This window comes from Panthera tigris, chromosome C2 (assembly GCF_018350195.1).
Source record: "Panthera tigris isolate Pti1 chromosome C2, P.tigris_Pti1_mat1.1, whole genome shotgun sequence".
In the NCBI taxonomy this organism is placed as follows: domain Eukaryota; kingdom Metazoa; phylum Chordata; class Mammalia; order Carnivora; family Felidae; genus Panthera; species Panthera tigris.
This window is the reverse complement of record NC_056668.1, coordinates 132,621,832-132,643,005: the sequence shown is the minus strand read 5'-3', so window position 1 is coordinate 132,643,005 and position 21,174 is coordinate 132,621,832. Positions and strand designations below refer to the sequence as shown.

At 36.0% G+C, this 21,174-nt stretch overlaps 1 protein-coding gene across 1 annotated transcript; it reads left to right on the top strand.

Moving 5' to 3' along the window:
- Positions 1–920: 920 nt before the first annotated feature.
- DAZL (deleted in azoospermia like) lies at positions 921–20,137 on the top strand. Its single transcript, XM_007087352.3, has 11 exons — positions 921–1,237; positions 7,923–8,069; positions 8,344–8,435; positions 9,015–9,066; positions 9,478–9,541; positions 9,632–9,771; positions 11,156–11,227; positions 11,962–12,012; positions 13,054–13,167; positions 14,322–14,420; positions 18,144–20,137. Exons 1-11 carry the CDS (start codon positions 1,235–1,237, stop codon positions 18,195–18,197), a joined length of 888 nt encoding a protein of 295 aa, XP_007087414.1. The 5' UTR covers positions 921–1,234; the 3' UTR covers positions 18,198–20,137.
- Positions 20,138–21,174: the final 1,037 nt, after the last annotated feature.

Sequence of the window (21,174 nt, the reverse complement as noted above, 5' to 3'; positions counted from 1 at the left end):
AAAAATAAGGTTAGTTATTATTTTATCCAGTAATGCTAGGTGTTGGTAGTGAAGGTTTTCAGGTTACAGAAGTCCACCACTATTCCAGCTCACAAAGTAACATTTTAATGCTTTTCATCAGTACAAGAGTGAAGTTTGAGGATAAAAGTCATAGCCGGTTATCCCCTATGAGTAGAGAATGCTAGAGTAGTTTCCAAAGGGGTGTGATCTTCTCCACCAACTGCCCTACGGCTCACCCTTGCTCTAGGCCTGGTTTCTCAGACCTTGAGAATGTTCTAGAATTCTCTAAGCAGGCCTAGTTTCTTCCTGTAAGGCCTACAAAATAAACCCGCCCCCTTACAATTTAAATTCCCTAAAGGAAGAAATGTTTGCCCGTTTCGTTCTATCCTGTATCTGCGATACCGTGCTATCACCAGTCGATACCATCAACACGTTTCTTGAAATAATAAACGCCCCGAACGCCAACCAACCTGGCCCGCCCTATCTGTCCAATCCAACCCCATCTACCTCAAACTTGACAGAAAAGCGCCCATGTTTCTGGACTTTTGGGGGTCTCCTTCCCCGTAGTCTACAGACTTGGTTCTATTTTCTATTCTGTAGTCATTTAATCGATTTGGGGGGGCGACAACAGGGATAACCGGGAACGGGTTAATCCCGGGCGTTCAGGCGCCATTTTGAAACTAGAGCGTAGATGCATTAAAATTTTTTTTTTTAATTTTCATATACATTTAAGGATGCACGCTTATTTCAAGTGTGCTTCAAAGGCATTTTCGGGGTGACGTGTGGGTCCAGGGGAAAGAGGGTCTGTCAGCCCACAAGTCTCAGGTCGGCGCCTCCCTGGCTACGGAGTGCCGGCCCGCGCGCACCCCCTCCATACCCCCGATGGGGGAGCCGGTGCCCCCCTAAGCGCCCCCCGCAGGGGGCGGGGGGCTGTCACCCATTGGCTGAGGCGGCTACCACGAGCTCCAGTACCCGGCGCAGGAGCCACCTCTGGGAGCCCCGCAGGCCACGCCTCAGTTCGCCTGCGCCCCTCAGCATCGCCACTTGGTTGTTAGGGCTCCTGGATCGCGCCGCTCGCTTTCGATTTTCCTCTAGTCCTCTTTTATCCCTTTGCCCAAGTCGAAGCCGGGCAGCGGCAAGAGCAGAGCGAACGGCAGCCCTAAGAGTGGTGCCAGAAGCCCAGCCTCCGCTCCTCCTCGAGCCCATTCAGCGGGAACAGCTAGCTGCCGCCATCATGGTGAGTTGGGGAGGAGGCCTGAGGGGCGCACGCCCGGGTGGGGACCTCCCGGGTGGCGGAAACTCGGCTTTTCTGGCGCCGCGCAGGAGGGGGGCTGAAATCGGGGTCACCCCGCTTCCTTGTTCTGGGGCGCCGGCCCGGGTGCACCACAGATGGCCTGAGAGAGGAGGGCGAGGCGGCCTAGAGGCGTGGGGGAGGGGAGGAATTCCCCGTGGCTGTCGCTGAGGGGAATGGCCCCGGGGCTCGCTGTCCCTCCGGCCGACCACGTGCAGGGCCACGACCTTCACGCCGCCCCGCCTGCCTCCCGCAGGCGCCCGCTAGGCTGTGAGGGCGGCCTGCGGTGTGGACCACCGGGACTTGGGGGGGGGGTGGGGGGGAGGTGAATACCGCGCGGCCGCCCCACCCCCACCCCGCCCGGCGGGCCTCCCTTCCCGCGCTTACCCTGAGGAGAGGAGGCCGCGCGTCTGGTGCGAGATGGCGTCGGGCTGCCGCCCCCGGAAGCCAGCTGGCGCCGGCTCTCCGGGAACTGGGCTGTCGACTCTGAGGGCCGGCGTTTTCCTCGGCAAGTGGTTTCTTTCCGGCCCTCGCACGTGGTGGCGGTGGGCTCTTGGCGGGGGGGGGGCGGGGCGCGGGGTGCTCACGTCGGGGGAAACCGGGCGGCCGGCGGGGACACGAGAGCTTCGGTGGCGGCACCTCGTGCCTGGCCTGGCGCCGGGGGCTCCCTCGTGCGGCGGCCTCAGGCGGAAAACTCGCCCGACGCCATCCTTGCCGCACGAGGCCGGGCTTGCCTGTGCTCCTGCGGGACCGCAGACCCGAGAGGCCCGAGTTCTGTGCTCGGGAAACGCTTTCTCTCCCGAGATGCAGCAGGAGTTTAAACCAAACGTCCGCACGGTGGTAATACTTGCTCCTGGCGGGGGACGTTTCGGTGAGTTTTGGTAAATGCTTGGCGGTGACCCACCACGAGGTGCAACTCTGAAACTTTGGACCCATACCCTTAAGTCACAGACGTGTTCTAGACGCTGTGGATTGGCAGTGTAATCTTTCGTATTCTCCATTTTTAGAAGTCAACGGAGGACATTTATATACAGTTTATATTACTACCTATAAAGGTTAAAATAAACGTCTGCAATTATATGTATTATCCTGTATATAAAAATCTGCAATTATACGTATTATTATTTGTTATGTCGTTATCTAATCACTGAGTTACTCTTCAAAAAGTACAGTATTTTTTTCCTCTCCATTTTTAGAGAAAAGGGGGAATGCTAATAGCGTTTTCCCCCCTGATTATAACAGTGGCATATTAACTCATTTGAAAGTAATCAGTGCAAGAAAACCGGTCTGTCCCAAACCCTTTAACAAAGTTTTGCTATATGTATGCCCTTCCAGATTGTTTTATGCATGTATTGCACGTAGATAGGTTAAGTTTTCTTTTCTAGAAGTTGTACCATGCTACATAATACTTTTTTATATCTTGCATCCTTCACTTAATATAATGGATATTATTTTTCAAAGATAAATTTAAAGGGATTTCAAGTGGGGTGCCTGGGTGGCTCTGTCGGTTAAGCGTCCGACTTCGGCTCAGGTCATGATCTCGTGGTTTCTGAGTTCGAGCCCCGCTTCAGGCTGTCTGCTGAAACTCAGAGCCTGGAGCCTGCTTCGGATTCTGTGTCTCTCCCTCTCTCTCTGCCCCTCCCCCGCTCACGCTCTGTCTCTATCAAAAATAAATGTAAAAAAATTTTTTTTAATGATTTCAAGTATGTAATGTTAAGATGTAAGATTATACCATTACTTGTTTTACCAAATTTAAATAATGAATAATAATGAATAATGAATTATAATGAATAATTTTTCTGTATTAAAACAGTACTATAGTAAGTATCTTTGTGCGAACGGTTTGGAATACTTATTTTATTAATTCCTTGAAATTAATTGCCAGGAATGGAAACAACTGAGTGAAAGGGTTATGCCCATTTTATAACAATTTTAAATTACAGTGCATCTTTCTGAGTTATTCTTGATGGAGCATGTACCAGTACGTGTTCTGTGTGCAGAATGATCTCCACACTCTTTCCAGTGAGAGGTATTAACACTTTTTAAAGTTGCCAATAATAGGTGGAAAATACATTCTGATGTGCTTTTTTTTTTACTCATTAATGAAGTTGAAGTTTGTCATTAGCTTTCAAAATTTCTTTTTTATAAATTCTTAATCCATCTTTCTATTTGGATGTTTATCTTTTTTAAGGATTTATAAGAACTCCATTAAAATTCTTTGTCATTTATAGTGATAAGGAGTTGCCTTTATTTTCTAATTTCAGTGGAAATTGCTGTTTCTTTTTAAGCCTGATGTTAGCTTAGAGCTACATCAACAGAGAGTAAGATTTCTGTTTTACTTGGGTTTTTAAAAATTCAGTGATGGATGTATTTTATAAAATGCTTTCCTTTGGTGAATGACAGTAACAGATTTCCTAAGAATGAACCATCTTTGAGTTTTCAATATAAATTGTTCTTAATTGTATGTTTTTTATATACTGCTGGAATTTTGCATCTTTGTGTTGGGGCAGAGGTGGACCATTTTGATTAGGTTTTGTTATTTAGGTGTTAGTTTTGTAAAATGAATTGAGAAATACCCTTTTTTCTTCTTTTTTCTCTGGAATGTTTTTCAATTAAAGTATCTGAATCTTTCTCATACACACTGTCTTCTGTGTACAATTGTTTCTGTCTTGGTGCCCTCTACACACACACAAATTATCTGTTTCTTCACAATTTGAAAAAAACTCACAGTGAAACCGAGCTAGGAATCAAGTATTTTTTCTTAAGATTGACATTTTTCTAGAAAGTTGGCCATTTCATCAAGATTCTGTTATAATCTGTGGTCATACCACCTTTTTTCAACACAAATGTATATTTTTGCTTTCTTGCCTTTTTCTCTCTTGGTTTTCTCAGGATTGTTTGTCTATTATTTGGATTGTTTCTTTCTAAGAGTCCAGTCTTGGATTTACTTACAAGGTTTTATTCTGATTTTCATTTCCTATTTCCTATTATGCTTTTTTTTTTTTTAATTAGTGTCTTCTGTGGATATAACTCTAGTGACTACAAATTATAGATTGTTTTTGTGGTCAATTACAGATTGCAGTTGCCTTGCATGTAGCTATAAAAGTTGAATGAAATAATGTTAAAGAGCTGATATCCCAGGAGCTTTAGTAATGATACGGTTTTTTTCAGCTTTTAGGTATTTTTGTCATTTCATTATCCAAGTACACCAGGGAATGTATTACTGTAAATACCAGTGATGAGAATTCTGTATATGAAGGCCTCCCAAGTTTCCTGCTACTTAATATCCTAGCATTACTTTTCTCAAAACCCGCCAACTCACCTGAAGATATAATTAAGAAAAATAATTACTCCCTATATTTAATTTATATGAAATTTATTTCTGTATGCTATTGATGGTTAATATTAATACTTTAATAATACCAAACTTTTTGCTTTAGCCTAAGCATTTATTTGTGGAGTATTTTTAGCAGTAGTTTAAAAGTATTAAAGGTTGTTTATTGGTTTTGGATGTTGTGTATATAAATTACAATTGTATACAAGTACACACACAGAAGTTTAAAAAAAATCCCTGCTGATGTCTTATTAAAATGGAGTACTTTGCTTACTTTGTTAGCTTTGAGCACCACCTGCTGGTTAAAGATTAAGACATGGTAGTGTCTTAATTTAAGATGTAAAGAAAATGATTTGCTGAATATAATGTTTAATATCTCAATTAACGAGACCGTGAATTTGAATAACTCAATCCCAAACCAAATTTCCTATAATATACAATGGCCTTTTTTCCCAAATTGTTGCCTAATGTCTCAAGTATCCATTTTACTTTTGTTAAATAGAATATGAGAATTAGAAATTTCACCTTCAGTTCTGGAGATGCTATCATCGGTTTCTCAACTGCGACCCTGTTCACATTTTGGAACAGATAGTTTTTTGTTGTAGGAAGCTGTTTTTTGCATTATAGGATATGTACTGTATCCTTGGCCTCTGCTACCAGATACAAGGAGTACCCTTCAGTTGTGACAACCAAAAATGCCCCTGCATCACAAAATCTCTCCTGGTTGAGAATCAGTACATTCTCATAACCCCTTATAATGTGGTACAGTTTTCTGGCCTGACCTTACACCTTCAAATTAAAACATAAATCCGTGGTCATTCACAGCAGATAATACTAGTTTGTCAAATAGAAGGGTATCCAAAGTTCATCCACAAATGAAGGGGAAATTGAGAAGGAGAAAAGAAAGTCTGTTAGAATTTCAGAGCCACTTTTGGATTTGTTTTGAACTTATGAAATAACTAACTGAAAGGGATTGGTAAGTTATTTATAGTGAAGAGAAATCTAGTCAAGTTTTAATAGTTAAAGATACGTGGAGTATGTAGTATAGTCAGTCCCGTGTAGGAAAAAAAACTAACATTAGAAAACAAAAAAATGGGAAAACTTCAGAAGGTTTTTACTCTATTTCATTATTATGAAATATTAGTATACTATAGTTAAGAGGAAAGAATTAGGAAGCACCCAAATAGAAACACGAAATAGCAAGTACAGTTGACTCTTGAACAATGCAGGAGTTAGGGACACCAACCCACCGTTCCTCCATGTATTTACAGTACTATACTGTATTTCTTTGAAAAATATTTGTGAATGAGTGGACCTGGACAGTTCAAATCCATGTTCAAGAATCAGTTGTATGTGTACAAATTAATAGAAACTAAAACACGTTTGGTGATTTGAGTTTTGATTTCATCTCTAATCAGTATAGAAGTTTATAGAATCTTAAATTTACTAGTAACTTCTAGCATCTAAAAAAATAGGAATTATACCTACTTTATTATTGTCACTGATTTCTATAGAAATTACTGTGCTTGCTTTTTAAAAATATATGTATCAGTTGGTTTATTTTGTCCCTGTTTTTCTCCATAAGCAGAGATGTAATGGGTTTATTTCTCTTGCAGCCTTTTGTACTTCCCTCTTAATCAATAGCTACTTCTTTTTTTTTTTAATTTTTTAATGTTTATTCATTTTGGGGAGGGGGAAGGGCAGAGAAAGAGGGAGACATAGAATTCAAGCAGGCTCCAGTCTCCATGCTGTCAGCACAGAGCCTGAAGTGGGGCTCAGGCTCATGAACTTTGAGATCATGACCTGAACCAGAGTCAGACACTTAACGAACAGAGCCACCCAGACACCCCTCAATAGGTACTTCATAAATGAATTTCAAATATATGGATGTGCCAATAATTGGTTCTTTGAAGTTCCAATTGAAATTGGTTGTTACTTAATAAAGTATGTACAAAATAAATAAGTAAATGGTAAAACCAAGAAAGAAGCTTTTTAAACTATTGAAAATAACTGCAGATAATAGAACACTAACTTATATTGGTGTACCACATTATACTTTACAAAATGAATTTGCAGATGTTATCTCACTTTATTCTCAAAGCAATTTTCCAGATATAAATAGCTACCAAATAAGGGGTTATAACCTAGTAAAGGACATGAACCCAGATCTCCTGACTAAATCACTTTTGTTTCACTATGTTAGACTGCTTTTCCGACATATATATTACCAGTAAATTTTGCTTCAGAAAAATTTACATTAATCTTATGTGGAAAAACTAAAGATAGAGTTCTGACCAGAATCCAGAAAAATGAGTTTCATGTGTGGGTCTCTTAATTTGAAAATAAAGATAGTATCATTTATATCTATCAGCCCACTGTGAAAATTAGAATTATCAGTGGGGACTGATTTGGTGTTAGTGAAGAGGAAAAATGTTATTTCAAAAGATGCTTTGAACACCCTAACACTAAGGGAAAGGATTGTAAGCCCTTTTTTTAGCAGGAGGTATTACGATATGTGAACAAATAATCTTTTCATGATCCATTTCCAAAGTAAATGCATACTAACACAAAGAGTATTTAATTACAAAATGCATGTTAATTTTGGTGACTAGAAAGAGGAGGCAAAAGAAATTTGTTTACAGCTTTGTGGTAGGGGTGTCTGGGTGGCTCAGTGGGTTAAGTGTCTGGCTCTTGATCTTGGCTCAGGTCATGATCTCAAGGTTGTGGGATCAAGCCCCATGTCAGGTTCTGTGCTGAGCATGGAACCAACTTAAGGTTCTCTCTGCCTCCCTCTACCCCTGTCCTCTGCTTGTGCCATGGGTATGTGCTCATGTCTCTTGCACTCTCTTTAAAATAAAAAATAAGTGAAAACAAAGCTTTGATGTATGTTTTTGATGCAGATTTTTAAAAATTACCTTTTTTTTAAAGATTTACCATGCTTTTTAATAAGGTACTCAGTAAAGTGAAAATTTGCTTACCTGGCATACAATAGAATGAGTTTAATAACTGTTTTTACAAATCTCAACTTTCCAGTTCACAAACTCAGTATAAAGTCAGTATTCTACTTTAGTGTCAAAGATGATGATAAGCAACACTGGGTTTAAGAATGTACTGTACCCTTTTGTTAAAATTTCATACTGATCTACTCTGATTACCTTAAATCCTAAACCTGAACTAAGCTGTATTACTGGTCAATTTACTATGAAAGTAATTCATATGAAAATACTCTGTATTTTAAATACAAAGATTGTGTTTCACATCCTGGTTTAGTGATGATATCTGCTTTCCAAATTACAGTCTGCTGCAAATCCTGAGACTCCAAACTCTACCATCTCCAGAGAGGCCAGCACTCAGTCCTCATCAGCTACAACCAGCCAAGGCTATGTTTTACCAGAAGGCAAAATCATGCCAAACACCGTTTTTGTTGGTGGAATTGATGTTAGGGTATTGTATTCCTATTTCATTTATTTAAGAAAATATTTAGTGAATACTGGGGTTTGGGTCGTGATGCAAACATAAGGTTTTTTTGTACTTCATGCAGGTTTGGAATTGGGTTCATGTTAAACCTATAGAGACTAAAAGTATCTTTGACAAAGAGCTACAGGTGGTTTGGGGATCCTTAGGAGAGATACCTCCACATTTTCAAATCTTTTTTATAGTATAATTGAAATTTTTGAATGCTGAATTTTTACTCTTGAAGTCAAATTCTTCTCCATAGATGGATGAAACCGAAATTAGAAGTTTCTTTGCTAGATACGGTTCAGTAAAAGAAGTGAAGATAATCACGGATCGAACTGGTGTGTCCAAAGGGTGAGTAAAACATAATGTTCAGTATAAAGTATAAAAAATATGTGAGCTATAGTCTCTATATAGAGTAGCATAGAAGAATTCAAAACGCGTGTTCTTACACTTGTATAAATTTTTTGCTTTGTTTCTTACATATAAAAGGTAAGTTTGCTGCCAACTCTTCTATGTAGTCATTTTCATAGCGTTTGTATGTAAATATTTCCTACCTTCATTTATTTTACGTAAGTGGATTAATCAGTTCTATCAGAGCTGTTTTTTTCATGTATCTTATGGTATCTTAAGTTTTAACCATCTTGCAATAGGTAGTAAGTTAAATTCACGTTCATAGATGTGAATTTTCTGTTAATGAATGATGACCCACACTATGTTAACCTTCACGCATTTCTTCCCCCTAGATCAGGGGAAAAAGACAAAAGGTCGTATTTATAGATGACTGATCATGTACATCTAAAACTTTATTTCAGTATATTCTTCATCCTTCATCAGTATAATTTCAGTCAGTTACTTCATAGACTACTAGAAGTTTTAGACCATATACTGTTCTGGTGGTGATTTTTACACTTCATTTATCTTTCTTTGTAGCTATGGATTTGTTTCATTTTATAATGATGTGGATGTGCAGAAGATAGTAGAAGTAAGTAATCTTATGGAAAAATCTCAGTTTATGGATGCAGTGTTTAGTGTTGAGTCCTGAATATATAGCCTTGTATGAAATATAGAAATAAACTTCCTGTCTGAAATCTAAACCTAGAGTAATCTTACATAACTAGTCAGAACCTGTTCATTTGTAACTGGACATCTAACTTCATGAGCTAGACACAGGAAAGGTTAGAGACAGAGTGTAAAGGTTTTTGATCAAATTCCAAGACTTCTCTCAACACTTGGGTAGTGAGGGTAAGGTCGCTTCGTGCTGATAAATTTTGATTTGGTATGTTTTTACCAGTGATGATCTCTGATGGTAGAAATTTTAGAAGATTTGGGGTATTTACCGAAGTCTTAGAAGTCTTTGAAATTGATTTTAGCTTTATTATGGTTTTATTTTCAGTCACAGATAAATTTCCATGGTAAAAAGCTGAAACTGGGACCTGCAATCAGGAAACAAAATTTATGTGAGTAAGGAGAAGAATTGTTCTTATTAACATATGTAGCTTTTCAGGAAACTAAAAGTAGTCTTTGTTTTCGTATTATTCTTTAAAAAGGTGCTTATCATGTGCAGCCACGTCCTTTGGTTTTTAATCCTCCTCCTCCACCGCAGTTTCAGAGTGTCTGGAGTAATCCAAACACTGAAACTTACATGCAGCCTCCAACCATGATGAATCCTATAACTCAGTATGTTCAGGTAAAAATTACTTAACATTCCTTTTTCTTTTTTTTAAATAGTATTGCAGATCTTATAGATAGGGGCACCTTAAAAGTAAGCCAGTCTCACTTTTTACCCTCAAATCAGATGCATATTTTCCATAATAAGTGGTAATACTGTCTCTGAGTGATGAGAAGAAAATCTATTACTTTTGTTAGAAATCTGTTGTTCTTAGTATTGTTTCTAACACCAAGCTAAAATATGCTTCTATATAGTTTGTAAGTCTTTAAGAACTGACCTCTGTAGCCATGAAGAATATATATATCTCATTCATTTCCCCTCCCCCCATAAGATAACTCCTAAAATATTTGAAGGCAGCTTTCCTCATGTGTTTGCCTGATTTATCCTTCTTTAAGTTTGGCAGTTCTATTTATTCATTATTTTCAATGATTTTCAGATGTCTTCTATAGATTACTGACTTCTGGATGTATTCTGGTTCTAGGATGGATAGGTTTCTGATGAGTTAACTGTATTTGTAAATTCTGTGAGTTTTCTGGCATACAATTTGTTTGGATACTTGAATATTTGAAATGGGATTTGAAATATTTACTATCTCCTATTGATGATGAATAACATTGATTTTCTTCATTTTATTTTCTTCAGTTTAAAAGACATTTTATTTTCAAGAAAAGAAAAATGGTAGAGAAGTGTTTCTGTAGTGTCTTTCATTTGTTTACATTTTCCATCTACCCTAAACACAGGGTATACCTTTTGTTATTTTTCTTGCTCTAAACATGGTTAGAAGAAAAGCCCTACTCGTTCCTAACATTTGCTGTGAGCTATTACTTAACTTGGGTGTATTCATGTATGATATTACATAGATGCTTTTAATAAATATTTATTGAAAGATGAAAGGCATTCTACTGTTCATTTCAGTTTTGGGGTTATATACTGCCCTTAACTTGTAGAAATGAAATACAGAAAGAGCCATAAAGTGTGTAGGAGGACTACACATTACTCTATGATATTGTCAAGGAATACACAACTGGTTAAAAATATTTTTACAAAGAAATAACAGATGTATTAATATAAGTTTAATATGGAAATCTATCTTAATTAGAGCCTTATCACCAGTATAAGGAAGAACTTCTCAGTAGGGATAAATACACAAATAAGATGAACGAAAATGGGCAAAATCAGTCTCTTCCCTCATTCATCCCTTCTCCTCTCCCAAAAGACTAACATTTGACAGAGAATTTTTCTTAATGTAGCCAATCACTCCAGTAGAATTCTGAATAGAATTCTGAATAGAATAGAATAGAAATATGATTTATATTCATATTTTGTTGTATTGGAAGTTTTACTTTATTATTTTCAAGAATTTTCCATGTTAATCCATTCTTTCTGTAAACTTTATTTGCAGGCATATCCTCCTTATCCTAGTTCACCAGTTCAGGTTATCACTGGATATCAGCTGCCTGTATATAATTATCAGGTAATTTAAAAGGGAACGAAATGATTTACTTTGGAATATTATTCAGGCATTTATATGAATTTCTCCAATAGTTTGTCATTTAAACTAGTGGAACATGCTTAAGATAAGAAAGTTAGAATTTGTCTAGAATTAGGACCTTTAATTATTTAGAAATAAGGGAAAAAGATTTGACAGGAATATACTTAGCATAAAGATTTCTTACACTGTTTTATAAGATTTTGTGTCCTCTTCTGTATTTCAGCATGTTTTCTTCCATTTTTGCTAGCAAATAGCTGAACCATCCAAACTAACTTTTATAAGCTTTTTTAGGGGGATAGATGAAATAAAATAACTCAGGTTTTAGAGCATTGAATTCCAATTATATTTGGTAGTGTTTATTTTAGCTGACTACTACAAAGTAGTAGTTCTCTGAATTTCTGAGCATAGATATGACCATATCTATGGCCCATGACCATTAGCTATGGGAATAAATCCAGAGAACTACTATCTTTGAGTTTTTCTGAAAGCTAACACCAGAAAATTGAGAAAAAGTAGGGTTTATGTATAAAGTAACAGTAATTCTCTCAGGTATTAGAAACCTAAAGTATTTCATTCTTCCATTCTGTTTCTTTTACTGCAAGTTCAAGGAACCAGCATGATAAATACCTCAACATTGTCTATCTTTCATGTTTGTGAAAATGTGTAAGAATGGTTAACTAATTGTTATTTCCTTTTGTTTTGTTTGTTTTTTTAAGATGCCACCACAGTGGCCTGCTGGGGAACAAAGGAGTTATGTTATACCCCCGGTAAGGAGAATTACTCTTTTTTCTTTATTTAAAATGTATACTCCCTTTTCTTTATTTAAAATATTTTCTTGTTTTAACTTTTAACTATCATATTTTTCTTGACTTTCTGTCATTTCATATATGCCTAAAAATATTTTTAAATTTCCTTTCACATTATGTGCTATGTTTTATTAATGTCAGCCCCAATATATTCTTCCATGGGAGAAACCGCTTTTCATTTCTCATGTGGTTTTTGTGTGCTTTCAGGCAATGGCTGCTCTGCATACAATAGGTGCTAAATTATATATAATCCAAGGAAGGTAGTGTTAATACCTGTGTTAATTCTAATCCAGTGAATTTAGAATTTGTATTGAATCTATCTAGTTTTCTCTCCATAAAAAAAATCTGAAGAGAAGCAAATGTTTTGCTGTTAATACTGTTAGATGTTATATATAAGAACACAGAAGAGGGTGTTAGCTTTAAAACACTTTAGTATTTTACTTTGTATCCTTCATCAAGTTTGGACCTTTGAATGATATGACATTAATTCAAATTCTCAGGCACTGGGAAATTCTCATTCTGTAACTAGATGTTGGAGGTTTTTGTTTTTTGGTTTTTTTTTAAATTTTTTAACATGTTTGTTTATTTTTGAAAGAGCATGAGAAGGGGAGGGGTAGAGAGAGGGAGACACAGAATCCAAAGCAGGCTATAGGCTCTGAGCTGTCAGCACAGAGCCTGTCGTGGGGCTTGAACCCACAGACCACGAGATCATAACCTGAGCCAAAGTCAACACTTTACCAGCTGAGCCACTCAGGCATCCTTGGAGCTTCTTTTTCTTAGAGCTCTTCTAATCTGATTATGTTGAAGTTTAGAAGACTTTTCAAAATAAATGACTGCCTTATTGCAATTCAGCCATTCAGTTCAAAATAAAGTTTCTGAAATAACATAATTCAGCTTCAACACAACCCACATTTAAATGCTCAATATCCGCTAATTTTGAAGAATAGATTGTTCAGAAATGTATCTAATGTACATCTCTTTAATTATACTTTTATAATGTAGACTTATACCGCTGTTAACTACCACTGTAATGAAGTTGATCCAGGAGCTGAAGTTTTGCAAAGTGAATGTTCAGTTCATGAAGCTACTCCATCCTCTGGAAATGGCCCACAAAAGGCAAACATCTAATTTTATATTTTGTTTATATTTTCATAATTATTTTTTGAAGTTTTTATAATGGCCCTTAGAGATGCAAGTATCTTTTTTCAAATTTAAATATGGAAGCCAAAAATAACAGCTTAAGTAATTGACTAATAATTTGGCATTTTATGTGAAAGTTCATGAAACTTGAGGCACCCCCAAACTTTCAGTGTTTACATATAGTTTCTGATTCAGTAGTCCTTTTCTCTCTTGTATTTTCATTGTTTTTTAAAACATACTTTAACACGTACAAACATACTTTGGTGGAATGTAGTAGACAGCTTCCTCAAGAATCCTCTCTTCAAAAGAGATTAATATGAATTTTACCTCTTTTTTTAACCAGTTTAAACATTTACTTAGCTGAATAGTAATATACAAATATTTATGGCATTCTTTTCATAACATTATATATGGCAGCAGCTCTCAAGAGTGGTAGAGTCACTAGTAATAATCGAAATACCAAAATAGGTACAGTTTCTTCTTTTTTTATCGTTGGAACGAATTCATATAACAGTGCTCTCACTCTTGAATTGTCCTGTTTTTATTGAATGGGTGGGAATGTGGAAGTAGTTGATGTGATGGGAATGTGCATAATAACATTGAAGGATTCCCGTTGGAGTCTGTGTGCACATTCCTATCACATCAGCTACTTTGTCCATGTGTTTCTTAGTGGAAATTAAAAATAATTGAGAACTACTGAACTGCAGAGTAAAAAAATTCCTTGATTTGATTCATGATTAGAATTTGAAAAAATATTAAAATAGTTCTAATTATCAGGTTTTATCCTAGATATATTTTCTTCAAATGCTGAAGTTTACTGTTTCTTATCTTAACAGGGAAAATTAAAGAACCTTAAGGAAATATTTGAGGGTTTTACTAAATTGAGCTTTATAACCAGTACTCTTATCACTAAGATTCTAAAATATTTTTAAAATTTGATAGAAAAGTTACATATTAAGTGATATGTAATGAATTACATGAAAATGTAATGTGTAACACATTTAATATGTAGTATGGATTACATAAGAATTCTTTAGAAGTACATGTATTCAACTTTCTTTGAAATACCTGTTAAAGTAAGTAAAAGGAATAGTCCTTAGATTGTTGGAAAAACTTCTTTTTTTTTTCAGAAATCTGTGGACAGAAGCATACAGACTGTGGTATCTTGTCTGTTTAATCCAGAGAACAGACTGAGAAACTCTCTTGTTACTCAAGATGACTACTTCAAGGTATAAAAGGAATAGTATTATACAGGATAAAAAGCATATTTGTCAGATATGAAGTATCTTTGTTTCTGTAGAATATATATTTTGAGATTGCATAGAGCGTTTATTTAATTGAACTCTTGGCATTTGATGTTAGTAACTCAGAAAACCTCTCTGAGTGAATTTTACCTGGCCATTACGCTGCTCAAACCTTGATATAGTGTAGTTTGTCCTTACAAAAGAAATCTTTAGCAGAAGCTTGTAATTGAAAAGGTTTGTGAAAGAAGGGAGTTGAAAGAGAATATTGGCTTGACCAAATGGAAAAAGAGGAAATGTTAGGTACACAAAGCAGAATATAACTCAGATATCATGCGGGTTCAGTTTCATACTGGTGCAATAGGGCGAATATGCAATAAAGTGAGTCAAATTAATGTTTTTTTCTAGTACATATAAAAGTTTTCTTTATACTATACTGTAGTCTGTTAAGTGTCCAATAGTATTATATCTAAAAAAAATGGTATACGTATCTAAATTAAAACATGCTTTATTGCTGGGGCGCCTGGGTGCTCAGTCCATTAAGTGTCTGCCTCCTCACAATACATGAGATCGAGCCCCACATTGGGTGCTGGGCTCAGTGGACCCTGCTTGAGATTCTCTCTCGTCTCTCCCTCTGCCCTTCCCCTGCTCACACTGTCTCTCAAAATAAACGTTTTAAAAATACATCTATACTCTATTGCTAAAAAATGTTCATCATCATCTAAGCTTTCAGCAGCTCAGAATCACTGATCACAGATTACCATAACAAATATAATAGTAGTAATTGTGCAGTACTAGAATTATCAAAATGTAACACAGGGACACAAAGCGAGCAATTGCTGTGGGAAAAATGGTGCCAATAGACTCTTTCAATGCAGGGTTGCCACAAACCTTTAATTTGCAAAAAATGACACATGAGATTGGAGTAAAATGAGGTGTGGCTGTGTGTGGATATTAGACGAAAGAGAAGAAAAGTGGGGCATCTGGGTGGCTTAGCTGAGCATCCAACTCTTGATTTTGGCTCAGGTCATGATCTCACATTTCCTGAGTTCAAGCCCCACATCAGGTGGTGTGAGGCTTGCTTAGGATTCTGTCTCCCTCTCTCTGTCCATCTCCATCTTGTATGTTGTATGAGCACGCATGTGTGTGTTCTCTCTCTCTCTCTCTCTCTCTCTCTCTCTCTCTCTCAAAATAAATAAACTTTAAAAAATATTTTTTGAAAGAGAAGAAGTTGATCGTTCAAATTACATACCTGAACAATGTGGGGGGAGAAGCGATAAAGTGAAGGAGTGAAAAGAGCTGAGTAGAAAGAAATGGAAGTTGATTAAGAGTTGATGACATGGAAGAGAATGTGAGTGTTTGAATTTAAGAAAGTTCTGGTTTCTAATCCTGGTTATGTCACATTAGATAGATTACTTAATCTTTAACTAAGGTTCCAGATTTTACAAGTTTAAAATGAGAAGACACAGGACTAAAGGTCTTTTAAGATCCCTTAGGTCTGAGTCTGTGAATATGGAAAGGAACCAACTACTCACTCTAATGAGGGAGGAATATTGTGCTTATTAAAAGGGAAGGTTTTTTGTGTTTTTTTTTAACAACAGATTTATTGAGATATAATCCACATACTATACAGTAAACCCTTATAAAACACACAATTCCATTTTTTAGTGTATTTGCAGAGTTGTGCCATCATGACCACAATCATTTTTAGGATATTTTAACCAGCCCAAAAATAAACCCTTTCACCATTTGCAGTTACTCTTTATCCCCCCCCAACTCCTCTATCCCTAGGGAACCACTAGCCTACTTTTTTTTTTCAAAGTATTTTCCTGTTCTGGACATTTCATATAAATAGAATAGTACAATATGTGGCCTTTTATGACTGACTTTTTTCACGTAGCATAATGGTTTTAAGGTTCATCAATGTTACAGTGTGTATGAGTGGTTCATTTCCTTTTATTTATGGATATACCACTCTGTTTATTCATCACTTGATAGACATTTGGGTTGTTTCCGCTTTCTGGCTGTGATGAGTAATGCTATGAACATTCATGGACAAGTTACTGTGTGGACATAGACTTTTATCTTTCTTGGGTATACACCTGGGAATGTAATTGCTATGTTGTGTAACTATGTTTAACCTTTCAAGGAATTGTGAGAATTTTTCCAAAATGACTACACCATTTTACATTCAAAGGGAAAATTTTAACCATTGCTTTGTGTCTTAAAACAGGGAAAGGAGAATAGCTTTTTTTTTTTTTTTTTTTTTTAATCTATGAATGGATGTAGGATGAAGCTTCCAACCTTTTTAATGGGGATATACTAAGGACTTTGTATAATGCACAAGAGTAGAGCCATAGTAGGATTAAGTTCTTAACATATCTTCTCAACAGGAAGTAAACATGTTCATTTAAAGTTGACATTCGTTTTCTTATTATTTCATTCTACATAGTATAATTTAAAGGAAAGAACTAGGATTGTTTTAACAGCCTACCTTGCCCAAAGTTCTGAAAGTTAAATAGGTAGTACTTATAAATGATTTGTTTACAAGGAAGAAAGTAGTCTTTAAACTTGGCGTTAACTAAAAACCCTACTTTGAACTTTCCGGTTTTCTGTTCCTCTGGGCTAGGAGTCAGAAGTTGGTAGTCTGAAGTCTGGTATCTAGACCTATTTTGATTAGCTAAATATTGCTGTTTTAGTTGAATTTGAATGCATTGAGGCAGGGTATATACTGTTTCTATCTTGTCTTTATAATCTTTCATGTCCTACCTGACCTCTGAAGATACTTGAATTTATGACCACTTTTCTGGGCTTAAAACTAAACAGGATATTAGCCTGTCATATAAAAGAGTATATTAAAGGTTACATAATTTCCAGAAGTTACTCTTCTTTATATGCCAACTGATTTTTAATCTCTAGGAAAAGGGCACACAGTTAAGCTCTTATAGAAAAGAAAATAGCTCCATTCCTTTTTGTAAGGCTTTACTCCCCCCCCCCCCCCACCAAGAGAGGGCACTGAGTGAGAGGCAGAGAGAGAAATGGGTCTCACCTAAAGTGGGGCTTGAATTCACAAACTGTAAGATCATGACCTGAGCCAAAGTCCAGTGCTTAACTGACTAAGCCAACCAAGCACCCCAGCCTCACTTCCTTCTGTCTGCACATCTGCAGGCAACATAAAGTGAGGAAAATTTTGCATGTATTTTTCTTTGTCTCTTCATTTCCTAAAGAGTGATATATCTTCATCACAGTTTAAGGATATACCTTTAAATATGCCAAAACTTTTAGCTTTTAACCTAAAAGTATAAAATTTTAGTTTGAATTGTAGTATTCTCAAGCTGTGATTTCTACCAGATGCACTTCTTTTAGTAAAAACAGTACTTCTAAAAATTAAATATGCTTTATGCCAGCTGTCTTTGGGGCATCACTGCCAAATCATTAATTAATAATCTTTGTAAAATGGTATTGACTCCAAGTCTTCTGTTTCTGTTTCCTGAGATTTCTTTTTAAATTAGTGAATAAAACTACTCACTGGTACATTTGTTACACTTGTTAAATTTGTTCAGGAATGCTTCCCCAAAAGGACTACTTTTCTCTTAACAGTTTTTAAACCCAAAATGAATGCTTAACTATTTTGCAACTATCTTAGGTCATAGCGATAATACGAAAGTTTTCAGTGAAGTAATAAAAAGGACTTACTTCTGTCTTTTCTAGGATAAAAGAGTACATCACTTTAGAAGAAGTCGGGCAGTGCTTAAATCTGTTTGATCCCTTCTGCTAACTTTCTAGTCTCATGGGAAGTTGCTGATTTTGAATATTAAGAAGAGACTGAAAGTTTTTCACTATTCTAGAAATTTAATTCTGAATTTTGATAAATCACACTGAGACTTTCTTATACAAGTTGTGTTAGATTGCCTAGCTTTATTTGACATTCAGATTGTTCTTCATTAGATGTTTAGAAACTGGTTCTGTGTTCAATATATAGTTGAAGTAAAAAATAATTGAGACTGAAAGGAATAGCTTTAAGATTTATCTGTAAGGATATTTTTTATTGAAATTGATATTTTAAGAGCTTAAAGCAGTTGCTGATTTTCAGGAAATTGTTTTATAAAACCTATTCTGAAAGGTCAGAATTTTGATAGTTTGAATACAAGCATTTCACTTCTCCAACAACTACCTGCAAACAGTACAACATTTACAATATTGTTCTTTACGCTTATGATTTCTCTCAAAATTTACCACAAAAGCAGAGTGTTTAAAACTGCATTTTTAATCAGTGGAACTCAATATATAGTTAGCTTTATTGAAGTCTTCTTTGTCCAAACCCAGTAAAAAAGATTCTAAACAAACAGTCCAATCAGTGGGTCTTGTGTTTATTAGTTCAAAATATTTTACCTGTATCTAGAATCCACACATAGATACCCTATTTGATTGGGATGGTAATTAGGATAACTAAAATTCTGGGCCAGATTTTTTTTAAAGAATCCAAGACAAACTAAACTTTACTAGGTATATAAACTTCTCAGTGAGTTACCATTCTCCTTTTTTCTTTTTTTTTTTTTCCCATTGAAATGCTACACTCAATAGCTGTATTTTAAATTGTGCAAAATACTGATGTTAAAGAATGCTGAAACTTTTTTTTATGTCACTTAAAGGTTAATCAGAGTATCTGAAAGGAATTGTTTTTATAAAAACATTAAAATATTAGTTATTTGTTGAAGAGCAAATACATTTTTATTTTTGCTTGTTAGCCTAGTATATTTCCTTTTTTAAAAGTAAAATATGCTTAGAAGAGTCCAAGTAATTTTGATGTTTAAATACCACTAAAGTTGTAAGCATATCTCGAGAATATACTAGAGTCAGAGTTAACAGTCCATTTCTAGATTAGCTAGTCTCCTTGTTAGATGCTGTGTATTTTGGCCCCTAGAGCCCCTTTCGTGTCCCCACAGTCTTGATTTTCCAGTCTGTAGCACCATTCTTCCAGGAGTTTTGCTCCTAGAACAGGTGGTGTAAAGAAGAGAAGTAGCAACAAGAACAGTTTGAGGGCTAAGCTTTAGAAAGGTGGCAGTGGGATAAAATCTTTCTAAAGGAAACATGTATCCGCATCATTTGACCTGCCATGGAAATGAGTTTAAGGTGGCTTCCTGGACTTTCTTTTGTTGGTCCCTTCACTAAAACATGGAGATTCCATTTATCCCTAACTTAAGGCAGCTGCCATGGGCCCTATTATCAGTCCCATGGTTGCTTTATAATTCCTAATAATTTTCACTCTGTATCAAAGGGAAGAATCTTTTAACTTAAGGATCCCAAAGAGGGCTTTCTTATGCCTCAGAATTTGAAAGTGCCCTGAAATTTGTCCTTTAAAAAATTGTTTTGTTTTGTTTTTTTGGTTGTGCTTTAACATTCTTACATGTATCATTCTGTGAATAAATTTCCAGGTTACTCTAAATGATAGCTAAATTCAAAAGAGCCGATTCTAATTATCCCAATCTGACCTTAAGAAAAGTAAGAGAATAAACTTTTTATTTTTCTGCTTTTTTGTTGGACTGAAGTATTTAAAGGAGTAAGATAGAAAAAAGAGACAAAGTCCTGAACCTTTCAAAATAGAAAATTAATTTTAAAACTTAAAAGTATGTTCCTATTACCTATTGTTAATACTGTCTTTGTGTAAATGAATAAATAGAAATAAAGAAACTTTTTTTTCCCAAGTGCATTTTTGACCTACTTATTCCTGTCATATCATCCAAAGAAATGCTGGAGAGTTGGGTGGGTAGTATGTGACAAGGTGTAGATCCTTGAAATTCAGAAGCATAAATACTGTTTAGTTTATTAATCTGGTAGAGTTAGTTTATACAAACAAATTTTGGTACATTGTATTGTACTGCATTCTCTTAATGAAATTAAGAGATAGGTTTTCATGAGAAAATAATCCCTCTTAGATTGAAAGGGAAATGGTTAACAGTTGGTTCCAATGCCATGCATCGACAGAACAGTGCCTAGTGAGAATGCTTGGTAAGTCCTATGTGATTATAGTTTCAGAGCCAAGGTCCCTATCATTTTGGACTCTGTAAATATTTTACTACGTATTTTGCACTTATCCTCAGTGATCCTTTTATTTGGGGATATCGCAGTTGTCAATGATAGAGCTTAAATTTTCATACTGTATTTATTGCATGAGGATGTGTCCAAAAGGTCATTACTCACCACCTCTTCCAGCTCAAACTCCGGTACTCCTAGTTCTATCAGCTGAGGCCAGAAGAGAGGAAATTCTCCCTTTGGAGGTTCCTATGTTGTATTTCTTAATGGACTCATTACCAGAAAACTGGGTATTATCAAGGTTGTGTAAGATAAAACAGTGCCTTCTGAATCACTAGAGATGAAGTTTTGATGTTTAAAGTAATCATTTGCTAAAGATTAGTAATCCTTAAATGTACATGTGTGTGTATGTATGGACACATAAATATATATTGGCCATTTTCCAGAATATTTCATTAGCCTTGACTAAACTAAATAACAGTTTGTAACATTTTTGAGACCCTAAAACTAGATTACATATATCTTAAACAATTGTTTTAAACCTGCATGATATTTTAGGCATATTTGCAAGTTGAGGGTTACTACAAAATTCTCAACACAAAACCAAGTCTTTGAGTTTAAAGAAGAAATTTCATACACTTTTTTTTGTAACATGTTGCAAGTTATGACAAAATCGGGTGATGCCAAAAGCATTGGACACCCTTGTAAG

What these genes read in the sequence shown, in the direction of transcription:
- DAZL (XM_007087352.3), top strand. An exon ending in CGAACTGGTGTGTCCAAAGG is followed by an intron (nt 8,436 to 9,014) that starts GTGAGTAAAACA and finishes CTTTCTTTGTAG; the next exon opens with CTATGGATTTGTTTCATTTT. An exon ending in GGAGTTATGTTATACCCCCG is followed by an intron (nt 12,013 to 13,053) that starts GTAAGGAGAATT and finishes TTTATAATGTAG; the next exon opens with ACTTATACCGCTGTTAACTA.